The sequence below is a fragment of the Eumetopias jubatus genome, unplaced genomic scaffold (assembly GCF_037043125.1).
Source record: "Eumetopias jubatus isolate StellerSeaLion01/CBP00866 unplaced genomic scaffold, mEumJub1_p1.0 scaffold_1, whole genome shotgun sequence".
Classification (NCBI taxonomy): Eukaryota; Metazoa; Chordata; class Mammalia; order Carnivora; family Otariidae; genus Eumetopias; species Eumetopias jubatus.
This window is the reverse complement of record NW_028274807.1, coordinates 74,626,505-74,640,041: the sequence shown is the minus strand read 5'-3', so window position 1 is coordinate 74,640,041 and position 13,537 is coordinate 74,626,505. Positions and strand designations below refer to the sequence as shown.

General features: G+C 37.2%; 1 protein-coding gene across 1 annotated transcript in view; it reads right to left on the bottom strand.

The window, feature by feature from the left end:
• Nucleotides 1-506: 506 nt before the first annotated feature.
• Nucleotides 507-13,537, bottom strand: part of FGF12 (fibroblast growth factor 12) — a 268,909-nt gene continuing 255,878 nt past the window's right edge. Inside the window, exon 5 of the mRNA XM_028101058.2 lies at nt 507-625. Coding sequence (XP_027956859.1) covers nt 507-625 — 119 coding nt within the window. The remainder of the gene's footprint in view (nt 626-13,537) is intronic.

The window sequence follows — 13,537 nt, the reverse complement described above, 5'->3', positions numbered from 1 at the left end:
GTAAAAAAAAAAATCCTGGAAACAGGATGTAATTATGTGTCAATTCCAGATGCCCAAAGAAAATTCAAATTCAACACAAAGCACACATCACAGCATTATCCAAAGTTTAAGTTACTCAAGGTATTACATTGATTTGTAAGTTCAATTCTCCAAAACCCTTGTCTTTAAGATAATAACTTTATTTCAAATTTATTATAGTTATGTCTTCACTATAATTAGCCTTCTATTAATAATAACACAATGTTGTGGTGTCTTGACTTGTTTCCCTTGATTTTATGTGTGCTAATATTTGTGCATGTGCATTTTCTACCACATTGCAACAGGCAAGCTTTGGTTCAATTTCTTTGTCCTACACAAAGGAAGATTTTTGAGTGCAGAATCTTAGTCACTAGGTCCTGGGTTGCCATTTTGTTTTCCTCTCCTTGGGTGGATTTATTGGAAGGAAATGGGTAAAGGGGAGGGGAGAAAGGGAAGGGATGAAGAGGGACAAAGGGAAGAGTTCTCAGCTATGTTGAATCTTGATTCACGACTTTGCCTCCATTCATGGTTGGTGTTCCAGAACTTTTCCTTGAACGCCCTTGTTTTTCTCCAATTTCATGAAGTGATGGCTCTCTGTACATACACACTGAAAAGCAAAATTACATCAATTACTTTTTATAATTATAGACATCAATTTGGCTTCAATAAACATCTGAAATTTGATTTTACAATATTCTTCACTCTCATCACTAGCTCTTCTCCCCAGTGTAAAAATGAGTTTTAACTTGATAACATATTTAGTGGATACAAATGGTCCACTTCCAGTTCTATCAGTCATAACCTTTTAAGTCTTCTTGAACTGCAGAGAGTGGTTTCTGTCCTCTTACAGATAAGGCTTGAGTCTTACCTGTCTGCTAAACTATATAACAGGATTTTCGTCTAGAGTTTGAGGAGGCATTGTGAGCATAAGATTAAAAGGATAGAAATAGATACTTTTTAAAGTCCTTGGTCTGCAATCTAGTTTGCAAAGGAAAAAAATGCTTAATTACATGCTCCTAATCTTTACCCTACTACAAGTAATATGACATTGTTATATCAAATTGAAATATTTACCACCAATTTTCAGGGATCCTACATAAGAAATGATAATAGGAGGGAGGACAGAGGAAAACAAACAAACAAACAAAATGCCATTTTCTGATTGTTCCATGTTTGAATATGCAACTGTGAGATTTTATTTCATATCTATATAAAACAGTTCCTCTCTCCTCTATTGTTTTGTCTGGCTCTAAAGTTCAGTTATCTGTGAATTATCACAGCTATTGCTAGATTACTGCATGGAAAGAATATTTTTCAATTCATAGTTATTCATGTAAGATAGAATCTTCATTCCTTATACTGCTGTGAAATAAATGTGTGCAAGCATATGAAATATTTCACTTAAATATCAGGAATTATTTTTATCCTTGATTTAGGAAAAAATAGTTAAGTACCTCCATCGATTGAACCATCACTGCAGTGCTTTAGTAATCTGAATGCTATTTCTAATCAAATAGCTTCCTCACTTGGGCTTTGCCTTGTGCAGGAAACCTGAGCATGACTATGACCAAATAGATGTCATGTGGTGGTTAAGAGCACCAACTTGGGAGCACACTGCCTGGGTTGACATCCTCACTCAGCCACTCACCAACTCTGTCAAACTGGACACACTCTCATAGCTAAAAAACTAAATTTTTATGAGGATTAAATGTCTGGCAGATAGTAAGCATCCAAAGATTTTTAAGAAAATGAAGGAGTTGATCTCTTCATGAGAATTCTGAATAACGGATTGCAGAGAAAAAATTGATAATTTGGGGGGGCTAAAAGTATTCTAAATTCAAAACGAGATTAAGAAAGTTAAGATACAAGAAATATTCTCTTTAGACTAGTTCAGTGATGAGGAGGCAGGTTTTTTGTTCCCAACATCTCAGTGGTAGAGCTTCTTAAACGTTAATGTGCTTTCGAATCATCCAGGGATATTGTTAAAATGCAGATTCTGAGACAGAAGTTTTTTGTGGAGATTCTACATTTTTAGTAAAATCTTGCTGATCTTGGCAAACGGAACCACACTTTGGGTAGTACAAAATATACAAACTATGGTTGCTAAGTATACTGTGCAAAATTATTACACATATTTATTTTTATTTTATTTCATTTTTTACATATATATTTTAAATGAAATCTTAAAGTATTTCAATTATTGCACTAAATGGCCTGTCCAATATCTCAAAAGACCTTTGGCCTCAGTAGCAAAGTTGTACAGAGGAAATGAGTTCAGAAAGAATTGATGTAATTTTCAGATGATGCCAGTAGATAATTTAAGTTTCTGCTTTCAACAGAGGATGCTTATGGAAGATCCTATGGAAATCTTGAAATTTCTCAAGTCTAATGTCTCTTACCTATATTTCTGTTATGGGCAAAGTGTCAAAAGCAACAAGATTAAACCATACATTTATATGTATAAAATACAGCTATTTATTTATAACTGGTAAGTGCACAAGGGAACTCAGAAGTAATGAAGTGATTCTATTAGAAGGTTATTCATGTGATGGGGCACCTGGGTGGCTCAGTCGTTGGGCATCTGCCTTCGGCTCGGGTCATGATCTCAGGGTCCTGGGATCGAGGCCCGCATGGGGCTCTCTGCTCGGCAGGGAGCCTGCTTCTCCCTCTCCCACTCCCCCTGCTTGTGTTCCCTCTCCCACTGTGTCTCTCTCTGTCAAATAAATAAAATCTTTAAAAAAAAAACAAAGAAAGAAAGAAAGTTATTCATGTGATACCGGAAAACAGTTTTCCCTACTCTGCCACCTAGTCAGCTCTGAAAACCAAACATCCCTAGGCCTGACTACAAACTGCTAAATCAGAGTCTCAAAGAATGACACAAATAATCTTAAAAAAGTTATATATATATATGAGGGGGCGCCTGGGTGGCTCAATTGGTTAAGCATTTGACTCTTGATTTCAGCTCAAGTCATGATCTCAGGGTCTTGGGATCGAGCCACGCATTGGGCTCCCAGCTGAGAACTAGGAGTCTGCTTGAGATTCTCTCTCCCCTCTCCCTCTGCCCCCCCCCCAGCTCATGTGTGCTCTCTCTCTGAATAAATAAATAAATAAAATCTTAAGTATATTTATATATATAATAGATTTTGACCAGCAAATTTCTTAAACTCCAACTTAGAGATACTTGCAGGATGTTACTTTCCAATTTAAATTAAAGAACATGTATTTTTTTAAATTTTATAGTTGAATTTCTTATTTTACTACTTATTTTTTAGTTTCCTTATGTCATAGATTCTTCCCAGGACATTTGCTTTTAACTTTTAACTTTTTTTTTTTTGCTATTTCTCACTTATACATAAAATACTTCAGTTGTGACAATGCAAAATGCTGTCATTATAATTACTGCTGCAGATAACTTTTCCAATAACCTAACCCTGATCTCCATCCTGATATCAAGTACCTAAAGGAGGATTTTAAATTGGCATCTGAACATTTTCAGTGTTTCAAAAAGAACAAAACTCATTAGTACCATAGCAGAGTGTACAATTTGCTCTCCTCTAGGACTACTCAATTACTAACTTTCAAATATTTCCATTAAATGGAGTAATAAAATTCCAGGTTTTGAAAAAAGTAGTTCACATATCTTAGTTGGAAAATGATGAGTAATAAGTAGGTTTCCTAGTTCACTAATCCCTCCCCCCAATAAATCAAGTATTTGAATTTCTGTATTTCTGTTAACAGAAAGAACTGTTCCTTTAAAGAAAGCAAACTTAAGTCAATCTAGGAATTGCATGCAAATATAAACAAAGAGAGTAAAAACTTTGTCAAACAAACAGATTAATTTCTTGGGCTTTAATTTTCATTATTTATAGGCTCTAGGATGTCAGTATTACCGCCTAAACTCAAGCTGACAAATCAAGGAGTACAAATCTCAATCAAATTTTAAAATGAAAAAGTAATTAAAAGAACATATATAATTAGAAATCAAAGAAAGAAAGGACAAAACATTCCTCTTCTGTAATATAACTTTGATAGTTGTATTAATACTCCGTACCTGTGCTATTCTAAATGATACACAATAAAATGATGACACAAAATACAAGAAGAAAACAGAAGGTATAAATGTTCTACAAAGTACATTATATGTCCAAAATGTAAAACCCAATCACTTTGATGTACAAATAACCACAATGGTAATCCCATAAATGAACTTTTGATCCCTTAAATAAATCTATTATTTCAGAGTTTTCAAAGCCATTTTATTTTTTTTTTTGAGATTTTATTTATTTATTTGAGAGAGGGAGAGCACAAGTGGGGAGGGAGGGGCAAGGGAGAGAGAGGCAGACTCCCTGCTGAGCTGGGAGCCCAACGTGGCAGGGCTCTATCCCAGGACCCTGGGATCATGACCTGAGCCAAAGGCAGATGCTCAACCAATTGAGCCACCCAGGGGTCCCTCAAATCCATTTTAAGTTGACTACCTCATTTGATAATTATAATAACCTTGTGAATAAAGTGAGAAATTCTTTCTTTTAAAGATTTATTTATTTATTTGAGAGAGCGAGAATGAGAGAGAGAGAGAGAGAGTACATGAGAGGGGGGAGGGTTAGAGGGAGAAGCAGGCTCCCCGCTGAGCAGGGAGCCCGATGCGGGACTCCATCCAGGGACTCCAGGATCATGACCTGAGCCGAAGGCAGTCGCTTAACCAACTGAGCCACCCAGGTGCCCAAAAGTGAGAAATTCTTATCCGAATTTTTTAAGTATGAAAGAAACTAAGCAACTTCCCTAAAGTCAGATGGTGAGTAACGGCAGAGCCAGGATGAGAATGTAAGGCTTCAAAATCCTAGTCAAGAGTTCTTAATAAAAGCAGAAGAGCAGGGGCGCCTGGATGGCTCAGTCGTTAAGTGTCTGCCTTCAGCTTAGGTCATGATCCCAGGGTCCTGGAGGCCCCCACTGGGCTCCCTTCTCTGCGGGAGGCCTGCTTCTCCTTCTCCCACTCCCTCTGCTTATGTTCCCTCTCTTTCTGTGTCTCTCTCTGTCAAATAAATAAAATCTCAAAGAAAAAAAAAAGCAGAAGAGCAATTCATCAAAAACGAACAAATGATTGTCTTATATCAGACAATGTTTAAATTAGCTCCATCTATTAATTGAGATCCAAGTTGGTCTTACCGCTACTAAATATTCCTAATGTCATCCGAAAATGGTAATAAAAACAAATGCAGGATGGCTATTTTTGAAAAGGAAAACAAAAAAACAAAAACAAAGTAACAAGTGATGGAGAGTGTGTGGAGAAATTGAAAACATCGTAGTTGCGGGTGGAGACATAAAATGTATGGCCGCTGTGGAAAACGATACTGGGATTCCTCAAAAAATTAAACAGAATTATTATATGATCCAGAAATTCCACCTCTAGATATATACCCAGAATAAATGAAAGCAGGGATGTGAACAGATATTTGTACACCTATGTTCAGAGCAGCATTATTTACAATAGTCAAAATGTGGGGGTGGCCAAAATGTCTATCAAGGGATGAATGATAAACAAGATGTGGTATATACATATAATGCAATATTATTCAGCCTTAAAAAAGTAAGGAACTTCTGACACAAGCATGAATGAACCTTGAGAACATGAGGCTAAGTGAAATAAGCTAGACACAAAAAGACAAATATTTTATGATTCCATTTATGTGGAATACCTAAAGTAGTCAAATTCATAGATACGGAAAGCAGAACAGTGGTTGCCAGGGGCTGGGGGAAGGGAGAATGGTACAGTGTGTGCAAGTACAATGTGAATGTACTTAACGGCACTGAAATGCATGCTTACAATGGTTAAAATGTTCAATTTTATGTTGTGTATATTTTACACAGCATAATTAATAATTACACTTTTTTAAAAAATATCACAGACACACAAATACTGAGTGTAAGCTACAAACAAAGAAATGATTATTAAAGCCTGAAATGTCTTATTTGCATGGGAAGAGGCAAAAATTCCCTAATAGTCAAAAATATTAGTCTTAGTACTATAGTAAGACGGAGAGAATTGAGATATAACTGAGGGGGTATAGAGTTGGTAAGGGTATAGGAAAATCTGATGAGAATATCCAAGGAATGCACTGCCTAATATAATATCCATTTTGCCTATGTGATCACAGAGCACTTAAAACACGCTTGGTCCTATTTCAGATGTGCTGTAATTATAAAACACTAAATATCTCACAAGTAATGTATTGACGGTTACATATTAAATAGATAATATTTTGGATATACTGGGCTGAATAGATTATTAAAATTTATGTCGTGGGGTGCCTGGATGGTTCAGTCATTAACCGTGTCCCTTCAGCTCAGGTCATGATCCCAGTGTCCTGGGATCGGGCCCCGTGTCGGGCTCCCTGCTCGGTGGGGGGCCTGCTTCTTCCTCTCCCCCTCCCCCTGCCTGTGCTTCCTCTCTCGCTGTATCTCTCTCTCTCTGTCAAAAAAATAAATGAAATCTAAAAAAATAAAAATAAAATAAAAATAAAATTTATGTCACATGTTTGTTTTTATTTTTTTAAATGTGACTACCAGAACAATTTGAATTATGTATGTAGCTCATATGATATTTCTATTAGACAGTTCATCTTAGAAAAGTTCGCTGTCTGGAAGAGAAGTGTCCTGACTGGAGCTAAAGCTATAAATTACTGAACAATGGGAGGACAGTGGAGAAAATTTTCTGACCCGACTGGTCCTGATGCTCATACATAGACTAGGGAGATGTAGAGTATCTCGGATGCCTTTGGTAGGATGGAACTGACTCACAAAACATTTATTGGCCCTTCTGACTTGGCTTAACTAATGTTTCATCACTTTCATCCTAAATTGGACTTTTCATGTTCTTTTCTCTCTTCCATTTTCAATTACTCTTTTGTGAACTAATATCCAAAGCTGAATTGGTACAAGCATTGATTTGGTCATTGATTCTATAAAAAGGTGCACACTTAATTTATTCCAGGCACTCCGCTAGATTCCATAGCAACTGTGAGAGATGACCACTTGATTCTGGCCCTCACGGAGCTCAAGGCTAAGAAGGAGAGCACAGACGTGCACACAAATCACAGGGTGTTCAGAGCCAGAGTAGAGAGGTGAATGGAAATGAGTACAGAACAACAGCTATTTGATGCTGATTTAGCCTTGAAGGAGGCAGAGAATTTAGACAGATGGATAGGCTACTGAAAAAGAGTGAAGAAATGAAGTGCAAGTTATATAAGAAAAACAGGGACTGGTTGAAGAATGGGGTAAAATAGAGAAATAGGGAAGAATAAGCCCAGCAGGGCTAACTCGTGTCAGACCTCCAGAGTTCCAAGCTGGATGTTTTCAACCATGATCCTGATGTCTATCAGCCTCAATTTGATAGGGAATGAAGAGTTAAAAAATATGTCCATCAAGTACATGAGTGTATAGGGAAAATCTATGTATTCAATCTCATTATCTAGAAAAATGTCTACCTATGTTTGCATGACATGAATATAGCCAGTCAGATTAGTAGGAAGAATCAGTCAAACTGAATCTCACAGCACGGATCCTATAACAAATGGCGGGCAGCATCTGAAACTTTCATGAGTTCTGATATGTTGCAAACACAATTGTAATTTCTTAGACACAGACCTCGCTGAGGCACCATTATGTGTGAAATCTGCTGCTTTTCTAATATATACAATATCTGATATACTCCAAGTGCCATAATTTTGACTACAACTGAAAGGTGGGGTTCACTTGGTCAAGCTAACATGTTGAGAAGAGTTATCCTTTTGTTTTGTGGGGAGCTTAATGTAGCACTGAAGAAGACTAAACAACAAATGATAAATCAAGAATTACTAATCCCATATATGAGCATCCATATACTTTACAGTAAAAATTAATCATAATTTTATACAGCTACTAGTACTAGACTTTGGAGTTCTGGTGTTAATTTCCAAACATACACTACGCAATTGTGGGAAACATTTAAGAAGCATGCCTAGGAAACTGCCTAGGTTCTGAACTCCAAATAGTTATATAAATTTTACAGCTCCCAATCGTGCTTCTCAAATCAGCCCCATACTATGGAAGATTAAGTTTTTCTCTTCCTGATAATCAGGTCCTTATTAGTAATTGCAATGACCTCTGATCTCTTACTTTGCATTATTTCAAAGTACATGATTTTTAAGGGGCGGGGAGATTTACCATCACTGTCTATACAATAAGCTATTATTTCATTAGGAATATATTTATTTTGCTCTAGGAGGCTCTACATTTTAAAAAAAAGTCTCTTTGTTCTTGAATATTTTCTTCCTATGTCTTCTGTTGTATGCATTTGGCCCACTTCAGCTAGGACAGCAGTTTGATACTCCAGTTCTTTTGATGAGGAGTAATTTTCAGACTGGGAATAAAGTGAAACAAACAAACAAACAAAAAATCTAACCCTCTGTATTTCTTGTTCTCCCAGCTCCCCAATCACCTTTCTCAGAAACTCACATTCAGTGCCACTGCCCATTTAACAATTGGAAACAAGTTCCCGGATTTAGGCAATTTGTGATGTTACAATCTTACTATGTTTCATCTGAGACCCTGGGGACTACTTTTGTGATACAGATTTTATTTTCAGTGGACATGATTTAATGGCTACCACTTGGCATGGAACTGATTTCCAATTGTGTTTCTTTCTGATTTCACTTCACAGTATTTTCCCAACAAAGTTTCAGTATCTAAATATCAAGAATGTTCAGTGTCCTGATGATACAATGCCTGATTAACAACATTGCTGTTCTTTCACCTGGGTGGTTCTTGATCACATTCCTTGCCCTCTTTATTCTTTAAAGCACACACACACACACACACACACACACACACACACGCTCTTTTTTATCCCATAGAATGTTTTGGATATAAATACCATTATTCCTCTAAGACATGTGGGATCATAATGGTTTTGGATAATTGGTAAAAGGAGACAATGTTCTGAAAAGGGAAGCATTTCTGTTTGGTTCTTTAGTACTCTTTCTTCAAATCAGTTTTCTATTTTCCTTTATTTTGGTATTTGTTTCAATTTATTTCACTTTTTCCCCTTCTCACCACCCATACCCCCTTCTCCTCTCCTTCTTCTGGATGTTTCCTTTTATTCATGTTTTGACTTTTCTTGATCCATAGTACATTGGAACAGAACGAATTCACTGCAGCTTTCAGAGTAAAAATGAGGTAGATTTGATGAGAGAATATTCTTCCTCATGTGCAGACACAAGGACACACAAAAGTTTCTTATAACATAGCCTACATCGTGTATTACTTCAAGACCTAGCAATCACTAGAAATCCCCAGTTCAACCCCATAAGGTGAGCAGTCACCTCCTAAGCAGTCAGTGTCCTCATTATCATAGCTAATATTAATTGAGCACTTACTATATATCTGCTCTTTATATACACTCTGGTTATTTTAAATGATCTAAAAGATCCTTTTATTGGTTCCTTTTGCAACTAAGGAAACTGAAGAACAAAATGGGTAGTTTGTTAGAAGTAGTGCAGGGCACCACAGGGCAGAATCAGCATTAAAATTCATGTGTGATTAACTCTAAGGTTCCTGCTCTAAGCTCATAGTCAAATAGTTTAATGTGTCTGGAAAAAAACAAACAAACAAACTACATAAAACTTTGTTGACTGGTCTCAAGTTGAAACCTTCATCCCAAACCTCATGGGTGTCCTCAGCACTTCCTGGAACCCTCCTACGTTTCTCTTGCCAGTTTTCTCTCCCATTCTTCCTAAGGGGCCATTCCGTACCTTCTCCTTTCTCCTCAAACCTTCCTCAGACTCAGGTTACAGGCCTGTCTTCTTTCTTTTCTTGTCTTGTCTTTCTCTCCTCTCTCTTCTCTCTCCTCCATTTTCCTCCTTCCTTCCTTCCCTTCCTTCCTTTTTTTTTTTTAATCAGTAAACCACCTTGCTTTGTATTTCACTTAGAAAAGAGCAGCAGAAGAGAAAGTTTTCATATTTCCACTACGAAAATGACCCACCTGCCTACATCTGCTCACATGTGTTCTGGTGCTTGAATTCTTCCCATGCCTGTCTAAATCTGGCCCTCCACTTGCCGCTTCGGAGTATGATCCCACCCCCTTTGGTCAGTGTTATTTAGTAACCATCTCTCCTGTAATGCCAAATCTTACTTCTCCCCAGTTGTTCCCATCAGTCTATAAATAGGCTGTAATAGCTTTAAACAAACAAGCAATCACACTATGTAACTACCATATTTCTCTCCAGCTAACTCCCCATTTCTCTATCCCTCCTTTCTTTTCGCATAACTCCTCAAAAGTGTGATTTCATAATACTTTCTTTTTTTCTTTACCTCCTGTGATAACTTGAAACCACTCCAATTAGATTTATTCCTTGCTACACCCCTGAAATTACTCTGTCAAGTCACTATTGACTGTATGTTATAGACCCACTGGTCAATCCTCCAGGACCTTATTGGATCCCCTGACAGTCTTTGATAGAGATAACAGCTCTGGTTATAGTTTTACCTCTTTCTAACTATATGGACCTGGGTGAGTTATTTAACTTCTCTTAAACTCAGTTTCCTCATGTTTAAAATTGGGATGATAATCTTAAACTGCATATTCCCGGGGTGTTAGTGACTATCAAATGATACTCTGTGGAGGAAAGCAGGTTAACAATAACGAGCCACACAAATGTCATATAAAGCAATACTGTGGCTACTAATCATTACTTATATTATTTCTAGATTCCTGCAAATCACTTAAAAAGTGAGTATTCTTATAATTATGGGGAGAACTAGATGTAAATCTTTGATTGTCAGTATTGCTCTGTGAGGGAGATTGCAAAATCTGTGTGGAGGGCAAGTGCAGTCGTTGCTGACAAATTCTGTTTTCCAAATGGAGGCAATGTAACTCCAATTTCTGATAAAGTTCATAAATGGCCCTCTATAAAGAACCCCCGGGGCGCCTGGGTGGCTCAGTCGGTTGAGCGACTGCCTTCGGCTCAGGTCATGATCCTGGAGTCCCGGGATTGAGTCCCGCATCGGGCTCCCTGCTCGGCGGGGAGTCTGCTTCTCCCTCTGACCCTCCCCCCTCTCATGTGCTCTCTCTCTCATTCTCTCTCTCTCAAATAAATAAAATCTTTAAAAAAAAAAAAAGAACATTAAAAAAAAAGAACCCCCATCCTATATCAGTTTCCATCAAAGAAGAATGAAATATGACTAATCTTTTTATTACTACCAATTTAATTGAATTGTCCTTGGCCCGCTGTAATTTCTAAGAAGTGGAAAGGTTAGATTGCTCTGTTAATGTACCATTAAAGATATTCAATTGTCTTAATCGCAGATCATGGAAGGGTGTGAGCAATTAACATGAAGCAATTTCACACCTTAATTAATGTCACATGAAATCCCTTTGGAACTGTAGAAGAATTTTAAGTGCTGGTTCAGAAGCAATATATTGCCAAAGGAATGCACCCGGTATGCTGTAAATATTTATTATGAAGAGTTAAGAGACATTGTGAACACAAAGATCTATATCTTCATTTAGAAGGAGATGAGAAGCAATATTTGTGTGCAGGAGAGAGACAGATATGGAAGAAGGATGTAGCAGGGAGAGGTAGGAGGGTTTTATTTAAGACTAAATTCAAAGCCAGGAAAATGCTGCTTTGAATGAGTTACACTGGTTTGGGGGAAGAAGGTGTCACAGTCTGGCAGAGATTCCAAACTCAAAAGATGGACACAGAGAGAGAGAGAATTGCAGCTATTTGCCATAATTAAAACAAGCAGGGGCATCAGCTATAGGTATTTTTTTGCTCTGTTTCTGTCTTTCAGTACGGTGGGGTCCAAAAGAGGATTCTGGGAAACAAACCATTTAGTTTTTTTTCCAGTCAATTGAAATAAAAATATCAAAATCGACTTGCCACTATTATCCTCCCATTTAGAGCTCCTAAAACATTAGGACTCTTGGTTTGTTCAGTTCTTTGGTATCTCATTGTATGGTTTTTGAAGAGATTATTTTCCCTCCAAATTTCATTTACATTGTCTCTAATCCCTTAGTGAATACCACACCTCACAGCATTTCTCCAGTACATAACCCAAAAACACAATGTCCAGTTTCCAAGGGAAAATGAAAAACGCACTTTAGATTGATCTAATAGATTTGGGATATCCAGCTTTCTTTCAGTCTTATCTTCATGTTATTCCTATGAAACAGATGGCATTTATAATCAACTTCATCTTCAGAGATTATTGAGGTTTGAAGAGGGTAAATTATTTTCTCAAAATTACTTAGCAAATCATTGGCAAAATGTTTATCAGAACTAGACATTTATTTATATTTGATTAATTGATTTGTATAAGGTTACTTTTAGTCAATGTTAATTTAGTGCAATAATTGGTGTTAGCTCTAATTTACTCCATATAATAATTTAACTCAGCACTAGAATACAGCCATCTTAATAGCAGTAGGAAATGGCAAAATGTAACATGTTTAGTATATTCAATTCCATGGTGTCAGAGTGACAATTTACTCTATGTTAGATTAGGCTTAGTCCAATATATTGATCACAATAATCTGAATAAATTTAAATAATTGCCTATGGCCAGACTTGATCAAAATGAGCCTAGAATCACTAAATTCAATTTAGAACACTAAGTCTTGATCCTGGTTGCCATCATTATCACTTGGACAATAAAACCAGATCGCTCTGGAGATCCGGCCTGAGAATTTCTAACTACAGATGGCTGGGATACTGATGTTTGGTAAACACTGCTCTACGTTACACTGCTGGTACTTAGATTCTATTAGCTTAAATCAACAGTTACAACAGGAAAAACGGATAATTTAAATTTGTGTGTGTGTGTGTGTGTGTGTGTGTGTGTGCGTGTGTCTTGTCTCCCCACTGGAAAATATATTGGTGGAAATTAGCAAATGTTCCTTTATTTAGAGTTTAATATTTCTGTAGCCATGACTCTCAATTGGTATTTACTACTTTTACTGTAGAAACATATTTCTCCCTCCGGGACTAAGTTCTTGAAGCTTAAATCTTTGAAAAGTGCACACGTTCTTTTCAGGAGGAAGGAACCAGATTCTGAATACCCAACCACCTGCAGCAGCTGAGTAATGAGCTTCTTGGAGGAGGGAGGAGAAAAGGAGGAGACTGTATCTTGTTCTTTGTCAAAAACTATTTGGCTGCTGTATCTAAAGCTAAAGGGGGAGGTTACCACCAAGACAACTGAAATCTGGGGGAGTTACTTATCTGTGGTGTGAACAATGGTCTGAAAGGGCAAAACTGGGAATCATGAAGCCTGTTCCATTGTCTTAAATTCCAGGGGAGGGGACCCGTGTAAGTAACGGTTGACATGCAAGTGTACGTAGTAATGGGTTTAAATATCACGTCCATCCATCTGTCTGAATAGATGCCCTTGCAACTCTTCATTAACAACACCTGTGTTCTAAACCCAGGATGGAAAGTGAGAACATGATGGGAAAGGGGCTGGTGGGTAATTATTGTCATATAATCAG